Here is a 26695-nt window from a genome sequence, read left to right on the forward strand (position 1 = left end):
CAAGTGTCTCAAAGGGCTGCGTTATCCTCGGTTCAGATCCCACACCAGGGCAAGGAAAAACGCAACCCAGTGGGATGACAATGAGAAACCTTGGAGAGGACCCCCCCCCCCGGTGCAATGGACGTCGAGTGGGTCTAGCATAAAATTGTGAAAGTCCACTCCATAGTAGACGCCACCATGCAGTCCGGTGGGCCGGCAGACGCTACCATCATCTCCGGTGGGTCTGCAACCAACGGCGCCATCATCTCCGGTGGGTCTGCAACCTACGGCGCCATCATCCCCGGTGGGTCTGCAACCTACAGCGCCATCATCTCTGTTGGATCTGCAACCTACGGCGCCATCATCTCCGGTGGATCTGCAACCTACGGCGCCATCATCTCCAGTGGGTCTGCAACCTACGGCGCCATCATCTCCGGTGGGTCTGCAACCTATGGCCCCATCATCTCCGGTGGGCCGGCAGACGCCACCATCATCTCCGGTGGGTCTGCAACCTATGGCGCCATCATCTCCGGTGGGCCGGCAGACGCCACCATCATCTCCGGTGGGTCTGCAACAGACGGCGCCATCTTCCTCTCCGGTGGACCAGCAGGGGTCGCCACCATCCTCTCCGGTGGACCAGCAGGGCTCGCCATCATCTTCTCCGGTGGACCATCAGGGGTCGCCACCATCCTCTCCGGTGGACCAGCAGGGGTCGCCAACATCCTCTCCGGCGGACCAGCAGGGGTTGCCACCATCCTCTCCGGCGAACCAGCAGGGGTCGCCACCATCCTCTCCGGTGGGCCAGCATGGGTCGCCACCATCCTCTCCGGTGGGCCAGCGGAGGGCGCCATCATCATCCTCCCCAGTGGGCCAGCAGAGGGCGCCACCATCATCCTCCCCGGTGGACCAGCAGAGGGCGCCACCATCATCCTCCCCGGTGGGCCAGCAGAGGGCGCCACCATCATCCTCCCCGGTGGGCCAGCAGAGGCCGCCACCATCCTCTCGTCGGCCACGGATGTGGTCGTTCCATGGGTGACCGCCTCGCCAATTGCGGCGGGCGTTCAACTCGCCGTCGCCACCTGACTCTTCCCTGCTGGTTGCGGGAACACTTGGCCTGGCGGCCCACCGCCTTGTCCTCCCTCCACCCTCCCGTGACTTTGGACTGTTTTTTTTGGGGAGGGTGGTCCTAGAACGTCTGGTATTCGTTGTGGGAAGGTGGGCTACTGTCAGGTTTGTCACTGACAGTTTAGTTATGTTTTGAGTTTTTCCTCTGTTTGTCTTTATTTCCTGTCGGCGCTCTTATTTTGGTTATTTCCTACTTGTCCCCTCAGCTGTGGCTGATTGGCACCTGGCCACACCTGGTGTCAATCAGCCAGCTACTATTTAGACCTGCTTTTCCCTCCAGTCAGTGCTGGAGTATTGTCAATGTCGCTAATGATTGTCGAGGTCAGTGTCATTTATACTTGTCGATGTCATTTATACTTGTCGCTGTAGCTCTGTCTACTTCACTTCACTCTGCTCATGTCATAGTTCATCCTGCTTGTTTCTTGCCACGTGAGTTTTGTTTATTCGTGTCACAGTCAGTGTTTTTGTTTCTTGTCCATAGTTTAGCCTTTGTGCTAGTTTCTGTTCATAGCCAAGTTTGTTCTCCGCCTTGTGCGCCTTTTGTTTGTACCTTTTTTTTTCTTTCTTGTTATAGAGTTACATTAAATCATGTTTTTCTAACAAAGCCTGCCGTCTCTGCATCTTGGGGTCGTCACCTACACCCTGTGACACCAATACGTGTTTTGATACGCTCTAATAAAATATTATGATCGACGGTATCGACAGCAACGCTAAGATCAAGAAGCAGCAACATAGATGACGCATCAGAATCCATCGTTAGCAATAGATTATTAGTCATTTCTGCGAGGGCTGTCTCCGTAGAGTGATTTGCCTCGAAACCGGATTGACCCTAACCCTAACCCGGAGCAGGAGGGGTTAGAAAGAGAAAAAAAGGAAGACAGTGTCATGACTTGGTCCTGGGGTTTAGTTTTTCTAGTGGGCAACGGAAAGTTGGCTCGGGCGAGACGGCAATGAGAGTACATAATTTATTTTTTTACACTAATAAAGGACACAAAAAAAAAGTACAAACGAAAAGCGCGCACAGTGGCAAAGAAACAACTTGGCTATGAAAACAAATACTTGCACAAAGGCAAAAACTATGAACAACAAAAAACACTAACTGTGGCAATAATAAACAAAACTTACTTGGCATGGACAAAAAGGAGCAGCGTGAACGATGGACATGAAAAAAGAGTCAGAAATGTGCAGAGCATAAATGTGGGGATGTCACCAGAAAGACAAACTGAAAACAATGAACTTAAATACTACAGACATGATTAACGAAAACAGGTGCGTGACGTGACAGGTGAAAACTAATGGGTTGCTATGGTGACAAACAAGAGTGCACAATGAGTCCAAATGTGGAACAGGTGAAACTAATGGGTAACTATGGAAACAAGACAAGGGAGTGAAAAGCCAGAAACTAAAGAGTCCAATAACTAAACAGAACAAAACATGACATGACTAAAACAAAACATGATTACCCAGACATGACAGACAGAGGGGGAAATTGTGGGGACAAGAGGGGGATTAGACAGAGGGACAAAAACCACAACAGCAAACACAACAATAACAACAACAACAACAACAACAATAGAGCAACATCAGCAAATACGACATGTACAAATATGATGGTAAAAGTGATAGCAAAATAGTTAGCGAAAATAAAAAATAATACAGAAATGACATTGAACATTATTACACTACAAATGGAGAAATACAAATACCAATAGAAATAGCGCTATTGATAATGAACAATACCAATAATTGACCTCTATTATCAACAATACAGTTGTTCAAATGCAACAATACATATACGTAATGATAACTAGAGATACGAAAGAATGCAGAAAAATGGAGGGGAAGAAAGAGAAGCAACCTATATTAACCTTGTAGATTGTTATAGTAACAATAGGTTGTATTATTTTTAAAGTAGGATATAGAGACCACACAAATGCAGTCTTCATTAGGTCCGGATTATTAAAACTAAAAGTACGTTGTAAGAAGCAAAAGAAAAACAACCAACCATGGATGACAAAAGGACAGAAAAATGCTTGTCACAAAAAAAAACACATTGTATCGAATATTTATAACACAGACATCTATAGAGGCAGAAAATAAGTATAAGAAATATAAAAACAAGCTAAGAAGGAATACTACAGACAATTATTAAACAAGATCAGAAACAACATGAGAGCAACATGGGGCATCCTAAATAGCATCATTAAAAATGGTGCTAAGAAAGATTACCCCCAGTACTTTCTAGATGGAAATACAAAAAATGACAATATGAACCAAATAGCTGAACGTTTCAATGATTATTTTGTTAATATCGGAAAAAATCTGGATCAAAGAATTCCAAATGCAGATGATGGGTCAGTTGAGGACTTGAGTGAGCTCATAGGCAGAAATCCCAATTCCATGTTTCTTAAAAGCGTGACAAAAGTAATCAAAATTGTAAAAAATTGTAAATCCAAGACCTCAACCGACTGTCATGGAATAGATATGGTAACGATAAAAAAGGTTATAGAAGACATTTCAGAACCTCTGACATATATCACCAACGCATCATTCCCTGACATAATGAAAATTGGGCTTGAGCCCCCCTAAAATAGGCCTAACAACGCCAATGATGATGATGATGATGATGTACTAGTAGAACATCCCACAACTGCACAAATTGTCTTCGACTTATTGAAAAATATACATGACTATTAATAGTAAATAGTAAACACAAACCACGAAGTGACGAAGTTGACTAAAAAAGTATGGAGTCGCTTTGCTTTGTTTATCCCTCACGAACTTTGACCTAGATAAATTGGACATGCGCAGAAGCCACCTTGGAAGTGGTCCATTGAAAGGTTGATAGCGCGACCTCCTGTACTGTAGAATGTAGTGATGGGATCGGCAGTTCTTTTGACTGTACTGAATCACTAGAATCTGTTCCTTAAATTGATTCGTTCAAAAGATTCGTTCACCGAATCACCCCCCCCCCCCCCCCCCCCAAAAAGGAGGGGGGGGGGGGGCGCGTAGTACAGTACAGCAGAGCCGGCCCAAGGCATAAGCGTACTAAGCGCTTGCTTAGGGCCCCGCGGCCACCAGGGGGCCCCCAAAAGCAATTAACAAAAAATTATTTTTTTTTATTTTTTGCATGTACGAGTCTGACTGATGATTTCTAAATGATCAAAGATATATTATTGTACAAAAACACAATTTTAGGTCAACGTTTTTGCACATTGCTGTTTCAGGTTTTTGTTACCAAAAATAATAAAGTGAATCAGAATCAGCTTTATTGTCCAGTTATGTTTAACACACATGGAATTTAACTTCAGTAGACTGCGCTCTCTTTGTACAAAGTAAACATTAAATATGAACAATTAACTAAAAATATAAACTAGTAATTAAAGACTAATATGTACAAGACTGATGAGACAAGATGACACTTTTACTGTAAATACAAAGCTTTATCACTTGGACTGTTCAACCCCAGGCCACTCTTGTAGCTGAATGTTTTCTACATTTTAAGATTAGGAACCATATGTGGCACTCTGGACATCATTCGTTCATTCATTGGTATTATTTATGTTCTTAACTGGGCCACCCCCATATCTTTATAAATGACATGTCATTTGTAAAGACATGCCAGGCTGACAATAGGATAATGTAAACAACACTGCCAGAGCCGCAATGAGTTTATATATTATTTATATATTATTGGCAGAAATAGAGGGCCCCAAAATCCAATTTTGCTTAGGGCCCCATGGAGGCTTGGGCCGGTGTTGTACCGAAATCTGTTACCCATCAGAATTTGTGACTCCAGGGGGCGATGTTCTCATGGCGTTTGTTTGATGGTTAAACGGCAAGCCCAAAGAGGAGGCGAAGAAGAACGCTTGCGTAAATGGCATAAACTATCGTTGTCAGAATTTCAGCATTAATAAATTACACATATTCTGGAAATCAATGATTTACTTTCATTATAGTATGAGTCCATTGTATCAGCTGTTGATTCTCTCTCACACACATACATTTTCCGGATTAAAAGCTATCATGGAATGAAACGTCAGTTGTCAGAATTTCAGCATTAATAAATTACACATATTCTGGAAATCAATGACTTATTTTCATTATAGTATGAGTCCATTGTATCAGCTGTTGATTCTCTCTCACACACATACATTTTCCAATATAGATAAGGCTATACATGCACATGCGGTTGTTCTGTTTGTTATGGCTGTATGTTCCATATTCTTAAACCAGTCACCTAAATTACAATTTCCTGCCCTTTTTACACCCCCCCTCCCTTCATCTCCATTCACTTTTTCTCATTTGGACCCCCAGAATCAGGACGCACTAGGGTTACATTTTCTGATAAGCTGTGACTTGGCCGTCAGATTTCGAGACCTTACTGTATGTTCCCTATTCTTAAGCCAGGAACCTCAATTACTATTTCCTGCCCTTTTTACACCCCCCACCCTTCATCTCCATTCACTTTTTCTCATTTGGACCCCCAGAATCAGGACGCACTAGGGTTACATTTTCCGATAAGCCCGTCGGCGTTTTGCCCAGCCAATTAGGCGTAAATGTATGGCATTTCACACTATTAACAGGAGGTACGTGGCGCCTTACCAAGGTACTTGAAACATTTGGCTTTATCCAGTTTGAAGCCCACCTTCTAATTTATTAGCGGATTTTGACTCCTATCTAAATCATGGAATCAAGCACCTATAGAGAATTGGTGGAATACCTTACCGAAGGGAAAGTACCACCAAATTCCAAAAAATACGAGCGCTTCAACCTGAAAAGAAAAGCGGCAAACTACATTGTGGAAGGCAAGTTATGGTACCTAGCATCGCACTTGATGACCACCCCAACAAATGCCAAATTGTCTCAAGAGGTTCAACGACTTAGTATTATTAGAACAAAATGTGATGGTGTTAATGTATTTAAAGAAAAACAGAGCATTCCCTTTCTAAATTTACAGTTTTACATTATACTAACTACAGCATAATTCAATCCAATCCAATCCAATCCACTTTATTTATATAGCACATTTAAACAACAAAATGTTTCCTAAGTGCTGCACAACAATATTAAAAACAACATTCAAATACTATCTTGAGCTCCACCAATGACTGAATAAAAAAATAAAAATAAATACATATAAAACCAATATAAAAACAATATAAAATAAATATGATTAAAAACGATTTTAAGGGTGAAACCAATTAAAGCAGTAAATAGAAATCAAAATGTTAAAACACAGAGGGCAACAGTGTTCAGTGTTTGTAGATTTTCATACTTAAGATGGACTCTCACCTAGCACGAGAATGCGGCGCAACTTTACTCAGGTGCATAAATAGTGTCTGAAATTGTACATCTTTTAACCTAAATCCATGGAAAATTGAAGAAAAAGTGAAAGTAATGTTAATTTCCTTTTATGTTCCAAAAAACCCTTTCTGTATATTTTGGGTTGATGGCAGTTCTCTGCCTCATCGAATATTGACCCTTTGAGGCCGTGCCCATATCCTAGTTGATTGTGTGATGGATAAGATATTTTTTGTCGCGGATTTACTCATGTGTTTTGTTTTTTTGATAAATAAATGGACGGTCTCGGAGCCATGTTTTCATTTTATTAATTTAATAGTCTAAGAGTAAATCTTAATATATATATATATAATAGCGGTGCGGGCGATGGTACCACAGCTTGTGTGTGGGAAACCCCAAGGAGGAGGGATATAGTTGTGATGCATGCCAGGAACATACCATGTTAATTTCTGTATTAGAAAATAAGTTATGATTGTATGTTGCATTTGAATTCCAAAATTTATTGTAAAAAAAAAAGGTTTCTGTTTAGCTCTGTTTCTGCTTAGTTTAGTTTGATGGTTAGGGTATATGTATTTTAATAAAAATCTGTATTATAAATGCTGAAAGATGCAGTGAAGTAAGGTCTCGAAATCTGACGGCCAAGTCACAGTTTATCGGAAAATGTAACCCTAGTGCGTCCTGATTCTGGGGGTCCAAATAAGAAAAAGTGAATGGAGATGAAGGGTGGGGGGTGTAAAAAGGGCAGGAAATAGTAATTGAGGTTCCTGGCTTAAGAATAGGGAACATACAGTAAGGTCTCGAAATCTGACGGCCAAGTCACAGCTTATCAGAAAATGTAACCCTAGTGCGTCCTGATTCTGGGGGTCCAAATGAGAAAAAGTGAATGGAGATGAAGGGAGGGGGGGTGTAAAAAGGGCAGGAAATTGTAATTTAGGTGACTGGTTTAAGAATATGGAACATACAGCCATAACAAACAGAACAACCGCATGTGCATGTATAGCCTTATCTATATTGGAAAATGTATGTGTGTGAGAGAGAATCAACAGCTGATACAATGGACTCATACTATAATGAAAATAAGTCATTGATTTCCAGAATATGTGTAATTTATTAATGCTGAAATTCTGACAACTGACGTTTCATTCCATGATAGCTTTTAATCCGGAAAATGTATGTGTGTGAGAGAGAATCAACAGCTGATACAATGGACTCATACTATAATGAAAGTAAATCATTGATTTCCAGAATATGTGTAATTTATTAATGCTGAAATTCTGACAACGATAGTTTACGCCATTTACGCAAGCGTTCTTCTTCGCCTCCTCTTTGGGCTTGCCGTTTAACCATCAAACAAACGCCATGAGAACATCGCCCCCTGGAGTCACAAATTCTGATGGGTAACAGATTTCGGTACAACACCGGCACTGCAGTACAGTGTGCGCAGGTCGGCGAATCACCGAATCACTTCTGCAGCAGCAGTTCTGTGCGCAGGTCGGCGAATCACCGAATCACTTCTGCAGTTCCAGTTCTGTGCGCAGGTCGGCGAATCACCGAATCACTTCTGCAGCAGCAGTTCTGTAAATATGCAAACAAAAAGAAAATAAATACCTTCAAAATAAAACAAATAAATTAAGAGCCAGAAATGCCAACATAAAAACTAAATGTTCTGTAGCCTACGTTTAAAAATATAACAAAGAAAATATTAACTTAAATGTGCAAACAAAAAGAAAATAAATAGGCTACCTTAAATAAAACTAAACAAATATTAAACCAAGTGCCAGAAAAGCCAACATTAAAACTAAAATTTCTGTAGCTTACATTTAAAAATATAAAAATGGAAATATCAACTTAAATATGCAATAAAAAAGAAAATAAATAGCTTAAATAATATAAAAATCAAGATAAATAATAGCCTATGTATATGTACATACATTAGTTATTATTTTTATTTTAAATCTTCTCAAACAGCCTGCCCTACACTTTACGCCCCGCCCCTCCCCCTCGCGTCGCTGCTGCTCAGCCTTGCCCTGCACTGACTTTCTTTCTGTCTCCTCGACTCTCATAACTTGATGTGTTGAGATAATGTGTGTGTTTGTTTTCATGTCAACATTAGCCGTTAGCTTGGAGCAGGCCCGGCCCTAACCAATCTGGCGCCCTAGGCAAGATTTTAGGTGGCGCCCCCCCCACATCGGCAGTGAAGTGTATATACTCACAAGAAACCGAATAGCTTTATCTTTGACCTTTTTTTTTTTACTTACAACTATACCTAATATATAAAGGGGTGGACAAGTGACTATTACCTGCAGGGCAAACATTAGCTAACCAGAAGGCAATAACAATGTAAACAAAAAACACCTGCTTAAAAGATCTAATACCTGAGGAATGTAAAGTTAAAGTTAAAGTTAAAGTACCAATGATTGTCACACACACACTAGGTGTGGCGAGATTATTCTCTGCATTTGACCCATCACCCTTGATCACCCCCTGGGAGGTGAGGGGAGCAGTGGGCAGCAGCGGTGGCCGCGCCCGGGAATCATTTTGGTGATTTAGGTGGAGTACAGTAATTACCTAACGTTACATTATTATTTTCCATAACAATTTAGCCCCCTCCACAATATTAACCCGACGTTAAAACAGAACTAGCTATTTATTGATTAGCAATTGCCGAATCATGTAACATTAGCTTAATGCTAAAAAGCCAGGTTACTATCACATTCTGTAACAGACAAATAATTTCATGTAGGCTAACGTTACCTACCTGCTACCTCTGTCTTTTCTCGTTTCTACTCCTCTTCTTTTCTCTTTTTTTCTTCCTTGGGCACCTGACAGTTTTGGCCGTTTTGACATCTTGTGTTGATTTTTTGATGTGTCCAAAAAGAGTCATGATACGGGAAGGGAGGGGGCGCACCGTGCGCGGGAGGGGGGGGGGGGGGGGGGGGGGCGTAATGTTGTAACAAATAATATTTCTATTAAATAGGCTTTACTTTGCATTTTAATTAACGTGGGATTATTTTTTGTATTTAGAAATAATAGTACCAACTTTTTCTTTTCTTTTTTTTTTCTCCAACATTTGTGGCACTGGCGTGGCGCCCCCTGATGGACGGCGCCCTTAGCATTTGCCTATACGGCCTATGCCACGGGCCGGCCCTGGCTTGGAGAATGAATGGAGAACGGATGCCAATGGCATGAAACATATCCCCGCGACGGGAGGAGAATCACTCGCGGCATTGGGGCAAGCAGAGCAGAGAGCGAGAGCGTTGTCGTTCACTGAGTGATTCATGTCGTTAATCCGCGGCGAACGGATCGTTCGCTCAGTCCCTCCCCCCGCCCCCATGATGAGTAGCTGGCTGCGTCGTTCGCCGACGTCGAGGGTTCAATGAGTCACAGAATGCGCCAGTTCCACTCATACCGGCATGGTCGCGGCGGAGCTCAACTGAACTGAGAAAGGAACGAATCAGTTCATGAAGTGATTCGGTTCAGTACGTTCACTCAAAAGATTCGTTCGTTCGAACGAATCGTTCGCGAACGACACAACATTAGTAGAATGTAGTATGGACCATAGGACAGGACGAAGACCTCCTGTACTGTAGAATGTAGTATGGACCATAGGACAGGACGAAGACCTCCTGTACTGTAGAATGTAGTATGGACCATAGGACAGGACGAAGAAGTCCCGTTAAGAAGCCTAAGATGCTCTACTAGTCTGCTGGAAATCCAAAGAAGACGAAGGAGTCAAAAGCAAAATGGCGTTTGACAGAGAAGGCCTAAACGTGGCCATTATTGTTTCTCTATTTGTATTTAGTGCATACATGTACGCATATATGTCGTGTAGTAGATGAAACATTGTTAGTCATTGTTTGTATCCGGATACATTAGTCTGAGCGCACTTTTATCAAGTCTTGTGCTAGCTTAGCTTAGCTTGCTAGTTAGCTTAGCTTGTTAGCTGCTAACAAAGAGACGCGGACGTTATCAACACATCGCTAAGTAGAGATCAAATGTGAGTTTAAAGTGTTGTGATTGTGGGAAAATGTGCGAAAGAACGATAGCAAAGTATGCGGAGGAACTTTGTCCAACAAAAGAGGAGAAGGAGCGACAACATCAACTACTGGACGCTGTTTTCAAGAAACATCAAGTTGTGTTGCACAGAACAGGTTTGTTGACTTCTTACTCTCACATCTTTACTAACTTTATATTTCATTAGTAACACTTTTCTTCAGTAGGAAGATGCTTTGTCTTGTGGGGATGATGCAATGCTTTCATTTAGATTCTTCATGAAAACGAGACAGTTTGAGGTTGATGTTCCTCTCAGTTTGTAACAATGTGTGATTGATTGATTGAAGGACTTATGAGAAGTTTGCATAGGAAAGGGTACACTTTCATCACGGTACACATTCACTGCTACAAGAAAGCCTGACATGGTTTCACTTGAAATATTGTTGTAACTCACACAGATAGAACACAAAGTATGCAGAAAGTAGCATTTACAAACCCTGTTTCCATATGAGTTGGGAAATTGTGATGTAAATATAAACGGAATACAATGATTTGCAAATCATTTTCAACCCATATTCAGTTGAATATGCTACAAAGACAACATATTTGATGTTCAAACTGATAAACATTTTTTTTTTTTGCAAATAATCATTAACTTTAAAATTTGATGCCAGCAACAACCTACAGGTGAACAGGCAAATTGGGAACAGGTGGGTGCCATGATTGGGTATAAAAGTAGATTCCATGAAATGCTCAGTCATTCACAAACAAGGATGGGGCGAGGGTCACGACTTTGTCAACAAATGCGTGAGCAAATTGTTGAACAGTTTAAGAAAAACCTTTCTCAACCAGCTATTGCAAGGAATTTAGGGATTTCACCATCTACGGTCCGTGATATCATCAGAGGGTTCAGAGAATCTGGAGAAATCACTGCACGTAAGCAGCTAAGCCTGTGACCTTCCCTCAGGCTGTACTGCATCAACAAGCGACATCAGTGTGTAAAGGATATCACCACATGAAACACTTCAGAAACCCACTGTCAGTAACTACAGTTGGTCGTTACATCTATAAGTGCAAGTTAAAACTTTCCTATGCAAGGCGAAAACCGTTTATCAACAACACCCAGAAACGCCGTCGGCTTCGCTGGGTCTGAGCTCATCTAAGATGGACTGATACAAAGTGGAAAAGTGTTCTGTGGTCTGATGAGTCCACATTTCATATTGTTTTTAGAAACTTTGGACGTCGTGTCCTCCGGACCAAAGAGGAAAAGAACCATCCGGATTGTTATAGGCGCAAAGTTGAGAAGCCAGCATCTGTGATGGTATGGGGGTGTATTAGTGCTCAAGACATGGGTAACTTACACGTCTGTGAAGGCGCCATTAATGCTGAAAGGTACATACAGGTTTTGCAGCAACATATAATGCCATCCAAGCAACGTTACCATGGACACCCCTGCTTATTTCAGCAAGACAATGCCAAGCCACGTGTTACATCAACGTGGTTTCATAGTAAAAGAGTGCGGGTACTAGACTGGCTTGCCTGTAGTCCAGACCTGTCTCCCATTGAAAATGTGTGGCGCATTATGAAGCCTAAAATACCACAACGGAGACCCCCGGACTGTTGAACAACTTAAGCTGTACATCAAGCAAGAATGGGAACGAATTCCACCTGAGAAGCTTAAAAAATGTGTCTCCTCAGTTCCTAAAACGTTTACTGAGTGTTGTTAAAAGGAAAGGCCATGAAACACAGTGATGAACATGCCCTTTCCCAATTACTTTGTCACGTGTTGCAGCCATGAATTTCTAAGTTAATTATTATTTGCAAAAAAAGTTTGAGTTTGAACATCAAATATCTTGTCTTTGTAGTGCATTCAATTGAATATGGGTTGAAAATGATTTGCAAATCATTGTATTCTGTTTATATTTACATCTAACACAATTTCCCAACTCATATGGAAACGGGGTTTGTAAAAGACAACACTACTGCAAGAAAATTAATTGAAATAAAAAGGAAAAAAGGCTTTCGTCTATTCCCAGTTACGAGTAGCCGCAACCTGTAATGTCTTTTCAAAGCGGCTTTGAAGGTAGTAAGGGATTTACACTCCTTTATGACTATTGATAGGGAGTTCCACATTTTGGTGGTATAGGCAAACAAATTAGAACCTTTTTTGGAGTAAGATCTGGGTTAAATGCGATTTGTACAACTACCTCTGGTATTATAATGGTGAATATATTTGGGAAGTATCTAGACAGGTATATGAGTATTTTAGTAGTATGGTGTATCTTGTACACCAGACCAACTGCAAGAAGATGTACTCTGTCGGCCACCAAGAGCCTCCCCATGTTAAGGAAATGGTTGGCGGGAAGGTGAGCCCGAGATGGACGGTTGAGTAGAAGCCCAATCATTTTGTTTTGGGCTGTCTGGAGTTTGTTTTTCAGGACTTTTAAGGCGTCACGGTACCAAACATGAACTCCGTAGTCAAAGTGGGGTTAAATGAGAGCTTGTGTTAGACTCTTAAGTGTGTTTCTACCCACTATGTAAGAACTGAATTTGTTGGTTGATTCTTTGATTACATTGGTAGTCATTTTTTCACTATAGAGAGATTAGTCTCTACGATGCAGCCAAGATAGGTAATCTAATTTTTGTTTGTTATAATATTGTAACCCACTTTGACTGTGAAGTTATTTACTTTTCTGAGGTTAGGAATTGACCCAAAGACCTGTGTACTTGCAAGTCTTAATTTGCCAGTTTTTCATTGAAAGCCTTGCTAATCTAAGTGTTGAAGATTCTACCTTCGTTTGTTTTGTGGCCGTCAGCCGCAGTTCTATGTTCTTTATAGGTACAGAAAATCATGGAATGATCACTTAAGCCGCATACAGTAGTTCCACTTGTGGTGATCTTAGACTGGTCAGAAGTAACAACGAGGTCTATGAAGGTTTAAAAGGACTCACTCACCCTGGTAGTTTGCTTAATGAGCATAAGTGAGGCAATGTTGGTGGCACCGCTTAGTGAAGGTTTTAAAAATGGGTGCATCCTTTCAGGACATATCTGTTTTCCAGTCCCCAAGAAGATGTAAACCTGTATCAACATGTTTACACAAAACTCACACAGTCACTAAATAAATGTTATACTGTAATCAAATCTAATAAGTTCACTTCCTGATTCTGACTTACATAGATATTTATTTTCAGTAACCAAAGTAGTCACCACTTGATTTATTCAAAGAACATAAAGGTGACTGACTTTCCTTCAGCGTGTCGTAGATGGTCTCCAATTCCTAAAGAGGAATTGTTGATGGAGATACTCCATAAAAACACCACATAATAAAACATGTTTTGGTAAAAGTTCCTTTTGGCCCAGCCAACAAAATGACCACAAAAAAGTATTTTGCATGACGACAAAAACATACTATTTAAGTGGTTTTGGAATTAGATTTTTTATTTCCATGATATTGAAGTTATGGTAATGACTATATCATTACAAGATCGTGGTTAAGTTTAGAGATGAAGTTTAGGTGTCATAGACCGTATACACAATAAAATATTTACACACTTTACACCAATTAGTGTAAAGTTAAGAATCCCTCAATCAATGCTGCCTTCTACTTGTAAAAACTTTTCAAATTGCCCCCATCGTATTTCCAAGTCTGTTTTTGTACTCACTTTCGAATTAGTTTTAGTGGCTGGGACAAAAGAAGGTATTTCCCGTGTTTTTATTGGTTGTTTTGCTAAGCACTTTTAACACAACGCACGAAAGAACACAAAAAATGTCATCGTGTTAACAGTGTCAGTCCAAAACTATTTCTATTCTCTCTTTATCTCATTAACTTATTTACCCAACAGATGCCCAGCAGCCCCCCCACATTAAAGAGGAAGAGGAGGATCCACAGCCCACCCACATTAAAGAGGAAGAGGAGGAAGTGTGGATCACTCAGGAGGAAGAGTGTCTTCTCGGGCAGGAGGAGGCTGATCTCAGCAAGTTTCCACTGACTGTTGTCTCTGTGAAGACTGAAGAGCATGAAGACAAACCACCTGAGTCCTCACAGCTTCATCACAGTCCAAGTAAGCACATATCATTTTATTCTCAGGGCATTCAATCCATCACAACTGGACTGTTCACTTTGTCTTAGAAGACGTTTGTCCTCTCATCCAAGTAGGCTTCATCACTTCATGCTCATAGACCTAAAGTCTTAAATCTAATCATTTGAATTTAGAGGGGAACTGCACTTTTTTGGGGAATTTTTTCTATCGTTCACAATCTTTATAAAAGACATGACGGTGGATATATTTAAAAAAAAATCACATTCTAACTCATAAATGTAAATAAAAGTCCACTTGCAATGGAGCCAATGGGAGGTCCTCTATAACCATCCAAAAAGCGCCAACAATACTCCATTTGCATTTCGTGGCTTGAATACCAACCAAGTATTAGTGATATTGTTATTATAAGTGCTAACGCAGACAAACTATTTATAGCTTGTGTGCCTATGTTGACATCACCGGCTGGTGAGCTCCTTCCTCACCTCAGTGCTGGTGAAAGATTATTCCAGATCATGAATCGTGCCTCTCACCTGGATAGTAGAAGGATGAGGATGTACTCTGACAAGTTGGTACCCTTAGACAGCCAATTTAGACCCGGCAACGGCGAACGACACGAAAAGACGCTTGGCTTCACCCCCCTATTCCGTTCAACGATTATTAGTCATTTTTCATCTAAACAGGAATATAACAAGATTCTATCAGACTGCGTCACATTGACAGCAGACCTTGTACAGTGAGTGATGTTTTATTATGTTTGTTGGCTCTCATGAAGTCTGCAGTGTGTAATATTCAGTAATGTTTAAAATGGCGTGGTGCGTTTTTGAAATTAATGCGCTAATGAGCAAAAATACGTAAATATTACATCTTTTTAAAAATGTGCCTGTTACTAAATGACATATATACCTACTACATGTACATAAACCTTAATGGAGGTGTTTGGATGCTTTTTAAGTTCTTTGTAGGCAGAATAGTGCAACTCTAATAGCTTCTATTGTAAGCAGACTTTTGATCGCATTTATTTACTATTTAGAATGCATAAAAAAGAATAAACATATGTGTTCTTGATTAGACAAAAAAAAAGTGTTTTCCATTTAAGTGAAGTATTTTTATTAAGCTCTTTTCTCTAGTGACTCAGAGCGCTTTACAGAATGATCTAAGTTACATTTAAACCAGTGTGGGTGGCACTGGGAGCAGGTGGCTAAAGTACCTTGCCCAGGGACACAACAGCAGTGAATAGGATCGAACCTGGAACTGTCGAGTTGCTGGCACGGCCGCTCTATGTATTAAATTCTATCAAAATCTCGTAAAAATCGTAAATACATCCTAGAAATGCCTCAATTAATCCATGAACAATATTTTTATTTAGGAACTTTCTGTTGTAACGTGTTTCTATCTACACTTCTGTTAAAATGTAATAATCACTTATTCTTCTCTTTTGTTAAAATGTAATAATCACTTGTTTTGTTTTATACTTTAGTTTTGGCTGATACTACAAATGTAGGTATCGATCCAGAAGCAAGTAGTTACAGGAGCAGTATCGGTCATACCAATGTGGAAACAGATATTTACATTTTTCAATATCATTGAATAATAAATTTTTTGTTGGCAATCATAATCAGACAAAAACACAGGATGGTGGTGTTAGAATATCAATTGAATGTTTAAATATGGCTCTGAATTTAATCATTTGGTTTATGCCCTTAAAGTCTTCCTTATTTCCTGAGTTTGTAAACAATATCAAAATCAACAAAATATATATAATACAAAATATCGATCAAACCACTGTATCGACCTTATACTGATATTATACTTGATATTGTTGCTGTCGATTTTTGTATTGATCGGTCCACATTTGTTTAAATTTAAGAGCTTTAACAGGGTTTTCATGGGTCATTAAAACACATTAAAAGTCATTGAATGGACTTTGCCTAAATTACGGCCTTAAATGGTATTAAAAAGTATTAAATACGATGTCCAGAGGCATTAAAATATTCATGCAATCGTACGCCGGCACCGATATAAATGAAAATAAACCTAGTAACTTAATTATTGCCGTCATCAATACATTGCTATGTCCGTGTGTTTCTTTCTTGGTCTGTGGATTTTAAACTGGACTAAGAGGTCTCACTCTGTGCATCGCTCTCAGCACCTTAGCATGTTTATTCCACAGTAGACTTACATGAACAAAGTGAGCCTCTTGTCATTCACAATCTTTGTTTCGGCTACTTGCAATTCTCCTCCACACGTTTTCCCGTGTGCAGTAGTGTTAGTAGTGTTAGTGTTCATGTTGGAGATGGAACTACCGTATTTTTCGGAGTATAAGTCGCATCTGCCGAAAATGCATAATAAAGAAGGAAAAAAACATATATAAATCGCGCTGGAGCCCGGCCAAACTATGAAAAAAAACTGCGACTTATAGTCCGAAAAATACGGTAGTCATTTTAATACATTGCTGATTTTTAATTTATCGTATTTTCCAGACCATAGGGCGCACCGGGTTATAAGGCGCACTGTCGATGAGCAGGTCTAGTCAAGTTTATTTTCATACAAAAGGTGCATCGGATTATAAGGCGCATTAAAGGGGTCATATTATAATTTTTTTGTAAATGTAAAATACTTCCTTGTGGTCAACATAGCATGTAATGGTGGTTCTTTGGTCAAAATGTTGCATAGATGATGTTTTACACATCATCTTCAAGCTGCTTTCTGACAGTCACTTCAGGATGCGCCGTTTTGTGGGCGGTCTTATTTACGTGGCTCACCTTCAACCGCGTCTTCTCCCCGTCATCTTTGTTGTAGCGGCGTAGCGTGCAAAGACGGGGGTGGAAGAAGTGTCAAAAGATGGATCTAACTGTTTTCATGACATTCAGACTTTACTTAAAGGCCTACTGAAACCCACTACTACCGACCACACAGTCTGATAGTTTATTTATCAATGATGAAATCTTAACATTGCAACACATGCCAATATGGCCGGGTTAGCTTACTAAAGTGCAATTTTAAATTTCCCGCGAAATATCCTGCTGAAAACGTCTCGGTATGATGACGTCAGCGCGTGACGTCACGGATTGTAGAGGACATTTTGGGACAGCATGGTGGCCAGCTATTAAGTCGTCTGTTTTCATCGCAAAATTCCACGGTATTCTGGACATCTGTGTTGGTGAATCTTTTGCAATTTGTTCAATGAACAACGGAGACAGCAAAGAAGAAAGCTTTAGGTGGGAAGCGGTGTATTGCGGCCGACTTCAGCAACACAAACACGGCCGGTGTTTCATTGTTTACATTCCCGGAAGATGACAGTCAAGCTTTACCATTGACCTGTGGAGAACTGGGACAAGAGAGACTCTTACCAGGAGGACTTTGAGTTGGCTACGCAGACACGGTACCGTGAGTACGCTTCCAAACATTTGATCGCTTGCACGTACGTGCGTGCCGCAATGTGCATGTCACGTACGTAACTTTGGGGACTTTGGGGAAATATATGTGCTGTATGAACTTTGGGGAGGTGAACGGTACTTTGGGCTGTGGGATTGAGTGTGTTGTGCAGGTGTTTGAGTTGTATTGGCGTGTTATATGGACGGAAGAGGGGAGGTGTTTGTTATGCGGGATTAATTTGTGGCATATTAAATATAAGCCTGGTTGTGTTGTGACTAATAGAGTATATATATGTCTTGTGTTTATTTACTGTTTTAGTCATCCCCAGCTGAATATCAGGTCCCACCCGCCTCTCACAGCATCTTCCCTATCTGAATCGCTCCCACTGCCCTCTAGTCCTTCACTCTCACTTTCCTCATCCACAAATCTTTCATCCTCGCTCAAATTAATGGGGAAATCGTCGCTTACTCGGTCCGAATCGCTCTCGCTGCTGGTGGCCATGATTGTAAACAATGTGCAGATGTGAGGAGCTCCACAACCTGTGACGTCACGCTACTCGTCTGCTACTTCCGGTACAGGCAAGGCTTTTTTATCAGCGACCAAAAGTTGCAAACTTTATCGTCGATGTTCTCTACTAAATCCTTTCAGCAAAAATATGGCAATATCGCGAAATGATCAAGTATGACACATAGAATGGACCTGCTATCCCCGTTTAAATAAGAAAATCGCATTTCAGTAGGCCTTTAAATCAATAACGGAGCATTATCTCCTCATCCGTGGCTCACTAGTGCAACAACAACACCGGAAATGTGTCCTGTGAAAAACCGTCCGACCGGAATTCTAATAACCAAAGTTCTTTGGGTGAATATTGTAAACTCACTACACCGGTATGTTTTAGTACTTTCATGGCAAGTTTACTGACAGATATAAGTAAGAACTTTTTCACTGCTTTATATTAGAAATGGCAACAGCAGAGGATGAATGTCCCATAACAAGACGATAGAGAAAATTAAGAAGCTTATCTATTACGGAATCAGCACAGACTTCAGTGGCGGACGTGTGCAAATTTTCTGAATTTATGCAGATCTCAAATACACATCAGCAGGTACCAGAAGGTAAGAAGTGTTGGTTTTGCATAATATTGTGAAACCAAACGCCAGATAATATGTCTGCTAATGGGTGCCATGTTGCGGTCCTTATACACACACCATAGTAATACTTGTATCTCTGACTACGGTAGCCGTAATGGGCCGACAATCCATCAAGCGGTGCGGCTTCAAAGTCGTACAAACATTTTGAGTGCCGTGCGTAATGTTCTTTATTTTCAATGGAGCATTTCAAGTTTTGGTGTTGTTTACTGGCATCATATTGCAGTCTACACGTATCTCTTATGTGTGACTGCCATCTACTGGTCACACTTATCATTACCAAATAAAATGGCTTCGAGGTGGGTACGCACAACCAGAATTATGCCGTATATTAGGCGCACCGGGTTATAAGGACCACTGTCGATTTTTGAGAAAATGAAAGGATTTTAAGTGCGCCTTATAGTCCGAAAAATACGGTACATGAACAAAGTGAGCCTCTTGTTAGTCTTTCACAATCTTTGTTTTGGCTACTTTCAAATTTCCTCCACACGTTTTCCTGTGTGCAGTAGTGTTAGCGACACCAAGTTTATTAATATTAAGATTAATATTAATTTATTTCAAAGGGGACAATACAATTTCTTAAAACAGAAGGTTTTCATCTTTAGTCCCCTGGTCATGATGTACAAAAATCAGTAAAATTACAATTTCAATGAAAAGGAAAATTAAAAAAAAGGCACACAATACATATACGATATAATAGAAAATAAAATACAACATCACAACATAACATTTATTATCAAAACAGGCTCATCTTTTAGTGCTGGAGGCGTTGATACGCAACATTTAATTTTTTTTTGTGAAGGCCTTGTAAGTTGTGACCATTAGTAACTGACATTAAAATCCCAGGGGGCGCTGGAGCCTATCCCAGCTGCACTCAGGTGTAAGGAAATTTATGGCAATATAGATTTTAGGCCATATTGCCCATCTCTCATAAAAAGTGGTCTTCTTTTCCTGTGAATAATGTTGGAAAGAGCAGTGTGTTTGTTTTCAGGACAATTCATATACAAACCCCGTTTCCATATGAGTTGGGAAATTGTGTTAGATGTAAATATAAACGGAATACAATGATTTGCAAATCCTTTTCAACCCATATTCAGTTGAATATGCTACAAAGACAACATATTTTAGGTTCAAACTGATAAACTTTATTTTTTTTTGCAAATAATAATTAACTTAGAATTTCATGGCTGCAACACGTGCCAAAGTAGTCGGGAAAGGGCATGTTCACCACTGTGTTACATGGCCTTTCCTTTTAACAACACTCAGTAAACGTTTGGGAACTGATGAGACACATTTTTGAAGCTTCTCAGGTGGAATTCTTTCCCATTCTTGCTTGATGTACAGCTTAAGTTGTTCAACAGTCCGGGGGTCTCCGTTGTGCTATTTTAGGCTTCATAATGTGCCACACATTTTCAATGGGAGACAGGTCTGGACTACAGGCAGGCCAGTCTAGTACCCGCACTCTTTTACTATGAAGCCACGTTGCTGTTACACGTGGCTTGGCATTGTCTTGCTGAAATAAGCAGGGGCGTCCATGGTAACGTTGCTTGGATGGCAACATAAGTTGCTCCAAAACCTGTATGTACCTTTCAGCATTAATTGCGCCTTCACAGATGTGTAAGTTACCCATGTCTTGGGCACTAATACACCCCCGTACCATCACACATGCTGGCTTTTCAACTTTGCGTCTATAACAATCCGGATGGTTCTTTTCCTCTTTGGTCCGGAGGACATGACGTCCACAGTTTTCTAAAAACAATTTTGAAATGTGGACTCGTCAGACCACAGAACACTTTTCCACTTTGTATCAGTCCATCTTAGATGAGGTCAGGCCCAGTGAAGCCGACGGCGTTTCTGGGTGTTGTTGATAAACGGTTTCCGCCTTGCATAGGAGAGTTTTAACTTGGACTTACAGATGTAGCGACCAACTGTAGTTACTGACAGTGGGTTTCTGAAGTGTTCCTGAGCCCATGTGGTGATATCCTTCACACACTGATGTCGCTTGTTGATGCAGTACAGCCTGAGGGATCGAAGGTCACGGGCTTAGCTGCTTACGTGCAGTGATTTCTCCAGATTCTCTGAACCCTTTGATGATATTACGGACCGTAGATGGTGAAATCCCTAAATTCCTTGCAATAGCTGGTTTGAGAAAGGTTTTTCTTAAACTGTTCAACAATTTGCTCACGCATTTGTTGACAAAGTGGTGACCCTCGCCCCATCCTTGTTTGTGAATGACTGAGCATTTCATGGAATCTACTTGTATACCCAATCATGGCACCCACCTGTTCCCTATTTGCCTGTTCACCTGTGGGATGTTCCAAATAAGTGTTTGATGAGCATTCCTCAACTTTATCAGTATTTATTGCCACCTTTCCCAACTTCTTTGTCACGTGTTCTAAAGTTAATGATTATTTGCAAAAAAAAAAAAAAGTTTATGAGTTTGAACATCAAATATGTTGTCTTTGTAGCATATTCAACTGAATATGGGTTGAAAATGATTTGCAAATCATTGTATTCCGTTTATATTTACATCTCACACAATTTCCCAACTCATACGGAAACGGGGTTTGTAGTAACTTGTTATTTTAAGTACATGTAAACTCGTGTGACTGAGCAAATCTGGACATTTCTCAAGCATGTTTGTCATTTTGTGTCCTGCAGACGTCTGTGAAGAACAACTTCTGCCTGAAAAACAGGAGTGTAGCTTCAGGATGGAGAAGGAGGATCCATCAAAGAGGAAGACCAGGCACCACAGACCCTCTGGCGTCTCCTTTTCGTCTTTGACACAGACCCTTCCCTGTAAAAAGGAAGAGGAAGACTCACTGACCCCCCACATTAAAGTGGAAGAGGAGGAAAACAGCATCAGTCAGGAGGGAGAGAAGCTTGAATGGTTGGAGGAGTTCCCAGTGATTAGTGTCTTTGTGAAGGGTGAAGATGATGAGGTCAAAGGTGAAAGTGAGGAGAAGAGCAGCAGCTCAACACAACACATGACAACAGAAGCTGATGGAGACCACTGTGGAGGATCACAAGCAGACAAGCTCTTAGCTCCACTATCAGATAGTGAGGACACAACGTCACACTCTCCTGACACTGATGATGAAGACTCTAAAGATGATAAGACAAACACTCGCTTGAAATGTTCTCACTGTGACAAAACCTTTAAATATTCTAGTCATCTTAAAGTACACATGAGAATGCACACTGGAGAAAAACCTTTTCCCTGCTCAGATTGTGGTAAATGTTTTTCCCGAAGAAATGGACTGAGCGAACACATGCAAACACACACCAAAGAAAAACCTTTTTCTTGTTCGGTGTGCGGAAAAAGTTTCACACAAAGACAGTGTTTAAAAAAACACACAAGATTACACACTGATGAGAAACCTTTTACCTGTGCATTCTGCGATAAAGGCTTTGCATTAAGTGAATATTTGAAAGTACACATGAGAACACACACTGGGGACAAACCATATTACTGTTCATTCTGCGGTAAAGGTTTTGCGCAAAGTCAAACTTTTAAAGTACACATGAGAAAACACACGGGTGAAAAACCGTATCCCTGTTCAAGCTGCAACAGGAGCTTTGCTGACAGGGCAAAACTTTTAATACACACAAGAACACACACTGGAGAAAAACCTTTTTCCTGTTCAGTCTGCCACAGAAGCTTTTGTGAACGATCAAAGCTTGTAAGACACATGAGAACACACACAGGAGAGAAAGTGTTGAGTTGCAGTGTGTGTGGTGAAAGATTCTCTTATAAGTACCAGTTGGACAAACACAAGTGTGCTGGTGATTCTAAATAAGCTGTCAAGACTTGTAACATTTGACTTTGTAACAACAAGAGCACATATAACATGTGTTGTTAATGTGCATTTATAGATTAGATATTTTAGATTGGTAATTTTTCCCCCCCAGTCAAGTACATGCATTAATATACAACGTTGTGTACTTTAATTTAAAAATGGACAGAACAATTTGACTTTCAAGGTGAGAGTAAACAGCAAAAAATAAACATTTTACGTGCATATAGATATTCATCATTCACTTACATCCGTGTACTGTAGGTTTTTGAAATAATGAAGTGTTACATTTCTTTTTTCTAATAAATGATTCCAAAGATGTTTCTCAAACTACAACATCAATGAAACATTTGATTAAAGTACAGTGTTTTATGTCCCTATAATCCAAACACGGTGTTGCTGTTTGAACTGTGTAATGTAACAATGGCCAAACATTTTTAATAAATCTACTTGTTAAATAAAACTTCTGCCTCGTTTTTAAATGAAAACTGTTGCCTACTCTGCTACTGTTTTTTAATGTTGGTCATTTTGGTGGTACTTGGAGAGCCAGGTTTTTTCTGAAATGGTGGGAAAAAAGTTTGAAAACCACTGCAAGTCAAGTGCGGCAGCAGCGCCACGTGTTGTAGTATTATATACACATACTGTCAATCAATCAATCAATCAATCAATCTTTATTTATATAGCCCTAAATCACAAGTGTCTCAAAGGGCTGCACAAGCCACAACGACATCCTCGGTACAAAGCCCACATACGGGCAAGGAAAAACTCACCCCAGTGGGACGTCGATGTGAATGACTATGAGAAACCTTGGAGAGGACCGCATATGTGGGTAACCCCCCCCCTCTAGGGGAGACCGAAAGCAATGGATGTCGAGTGGGTCTGACATAATATTGTGAGAGTCCAGTCCATAGTGGATCCAACATAATAGTAAGAGTCCAGTCCATAGTGGGGCCAGCAGGACACCATCCCGAGCGGAGACGGGTCAGCAGCGTAGAGATGTTCCCAGCCGATGCACAGGCGAGCGGTCCACCCCGGGTCCCGACTCTGGACAGCCAGCACTTCATCCATGGCCACCGGACCTGTGCCCCCCACCCCCTCAAGGAAAAGGGGAGCAGAGGAGAAAAGAAAAGAAACGGCAGATCAACTGGTCCAACAGGGGGGCTATTTAAAGGCTAGAGTATACAAATGAGTTTTAAGATGGGACTTAAATGCTTCTACTGAGGTAGCATCTCTAATTGTTACCGGGAGGGCATTCCATAGTACTGGAGCCCGAATAGAAAACGCTCTATAGCCCGCAGACTTTTTTTGGGCTCTGGGAATCACTAATAAGCCGGAGTTCTTTGAACGCAGATTTCTTGCCGGGACATATGGTACAATACAATCGACAAGATAGGACGGAGCTAGACCGTGTAGTATTTTATACGTAAGTAGTAAAACCTTAAAGTCACTTCTTAAGTGCACAGGAAGCCAGTGCAGGTGAGCCAGTATAGGCGTAATATGATCAAACTTTCTTGTTCTTGTCAAAAGTCTAGCAGCCGCATTTTGTACCAACTGTAATTTTTTAATGCTAGACATAGGGAGACCCGAAAATAATACGTTACAGTAGTCGAGACGAGACGTAACGAACGCATGAATAATGATCTCAGCGTCGCTAGTGGATAAAATAGAACGAATTTTAGCGATATTACGGAGATGAAAGAAGGCCGTTTTAGTAACACTCTTAATGTGTGATTCAAACGAGAGAGTTGGGTCGAAGATAATACCCAGATTCTTTACTGATTCGCCTTGTGTAATTGTTTGGTTGTCAAATGTTAAGGTGGTATTATTAAATAAATGTCGGTGTAGTAATATAGTTACTGTCAAGACTGGGACTCTGGCGCGATTTGTTCTCCCGTGGTGCAAACGATTTGGACCATACGTGGCGTGAAAGTGAGTACATGATTTAATATAACGACAATAAAAAGGAACAAACAAAAGGCGCTCACAGTGGAGGTACACAACTTGGCTATAAACACAAAACTTGCACAAAGGCAGAAACTATGAACAACGAAACAAAAACACTAACTGTGGCATTAATAAACAAAAACATACTTGGCATGGACTATGAAGCAAGCAGCGTGAACTGGGCATGAAACGTAAACATGGCATGAAGCAGAGTGTCAGGGGTGTGATGTCGCCAGGGAGACTTCCTGGCAACAATGGGTTTAAATAATAGTGACATGATTAAAGACAGGTGCGTGAGTCGTGAGGGCAGGTGACAACTAATGGGTTGCTATGGTGACAAGAGTGCACAATGAGTCCAAACGTGGAACAGGTGAAACTAATGGGTAACCATGGAAACAAGACAAGGGAGTGGAAAGCAGGAACTAAAAAGAGTCCAAAACCAAGCAGAACATAACTTAAACAAAACATGATCACACAGACATGACAGTTACACAATTTAGTTCCAAATATGTATACTTCAGTACTATATACACATACTGTAGTACTATTCATATTTACTGTAGTACTATATACATGTACTGTAGTACCATATATATTTACTGTAGTATTATATACATATAGTGTACAGTAATATATGTATACTGTAGTACTATAAAACCACACTCTAGTACAGTATATATATTTACTCTAGTAATACATGCACATAAAATAGTACCATATATATTTACTGTAGTAGTATATACGCATACTGTGGTACCATAAATATTTACTGTAGTATAACATACTGTAATACCAAACATGTATATTGTATTACTATATATACACAGTGTTGTACCATATATGTTTATTGTAGTGCTATGTACACATACTTTAGTCCCATATACATATATTGACTGTAGTATAATGTACATGTACATGTCTCAGGACATACGGTATACATTTACTGTATATGTTTACAATTTATTGAATATGTTTGCATAACTCAACCCATACCACTGCCATAACTCAACTTATACCACTGCCATAACTCAACCTATACTACTGCCATAACTTAACATATACTACTACCAAAACTCAACCTATACCACTGTCATAACTCAATTTAACTCCTACCATAACTCAACCTATACTACTGCCATAACTGAACTTAACTACTAGCATAACTCAACCTATATTACTACCAAAACTCAACCTATACTACTGCCATAACTCAACCTATACTACTGCCATAACTGAACTTAACTACTACCTTAACTCAACCTAAACTATTCCCATAAGTTAACCTATACTACTGCCATAACTCAACCTATACTACTGCCATAACTGAACTTAACTACTACCTTAACTCAACCTAAACTATTCCCATAAGTTAACCTATACTACTGCCATAACTCAACCTATACCACTGCCATAACTCAACCTATACTACTTCCATAACTCAACATATACTACTGCCATAACTCAACTTATACTACTGCCATAACTCAACTTAACTACTACCATAACTCAACGTATACTATTTCTGTAAGTCAACCTAAGCTATTGCCATAACTCAACCTATACTACTACCATAACTCAACCTAAACTACTCCCATATGTTAACCTATACTACTGCCATAACTCAACCTATACTACTGCCATAACTCAACCTATACTACTGCCAGAACTCTACTTATACCACTGCCATAACTCAACTCATACCACTGCCATAACTCAACCTGTAATACTGCCATAACTTAACATATACTACTACCAAAACTCAACCTATACCACTGTCATAACTCAATTTAACTCCTACCATAACTCAACCTATACTACTACCATAACTGAACTTACCTACTAGCATAACTCAACCTATATTACTACCAAAACTCAACCTATACTACTGCCATAACTCAACCTATACTACTGTCATAACTGAACTTAACTACTACCTTAACTCAACCTAAACTATTCCCATAAGTTAACCTATACTACTGCCATAACTCAA

At 40.3% G+C, this 26695-nt stretch overlaps 2 protein-coding genes across 2 annotated transcripts in view; both read left to right on the top strand.

Annotated features, from left to right (window-relative positions):
• The window catches only part of LOC140677503 (uncharacterized), a 45907-nt gene extending 22702 nt beyond the window's left edge, over nucleotides 1–23205 (top strand). Inside the window, exon 2 of the mRNA XM_072912178.1 lies at nucleotides 21626–23205. Within this exon, the coding sequence (XP_072768279.1) occupies nucleotides 21676–22764 (1089 nt within the window). The 5' untranslated portion in view covers nucleotides 21626–21675 and the 3' untranslated portion in view covers nucleotides 22765–23205. The remainder of the gene's footprint in view (nucleotides 1–21625) is intronic.
• LOC133575682 (major histocompatibility complex class I-related gene protein-like) overlaps nucleotides 1–26695 on the top strand; it is a gene marked incomplete at its 3' end in the record, with an annotated part of 187819 nt that overhangs the window by 8293 nt on the left and 152831 nt on the right. Inside the window, exon 2 of the mRNA XM_061928417.2 lies at nucleotides 14244–14462. Within this exon, the coding sequence (XP_061784401.2) occupies nucleotides 14244–14462 (219 nt within the window). The remainder of the gene's footprint in view (nucleotides 1–14243; nucleotides 14463–26695) is intronic.

The sequence above is a fragment of the Nerophis lumbriciformis genome, linkage group LG33 (genome assembly GCF_033978685.3).
Source record: "Nerophis lumbriciformis linkage group LG33, RoL_Nlum_v2.1, whole genome shotgun sequence".
Lineage (NCBI taxonomy): Eukaryota > Metazoa > Chordata > Actinopteri > Syngnathiformes > Syngnathidae > Nerophis > Nerophis lumbriciformis.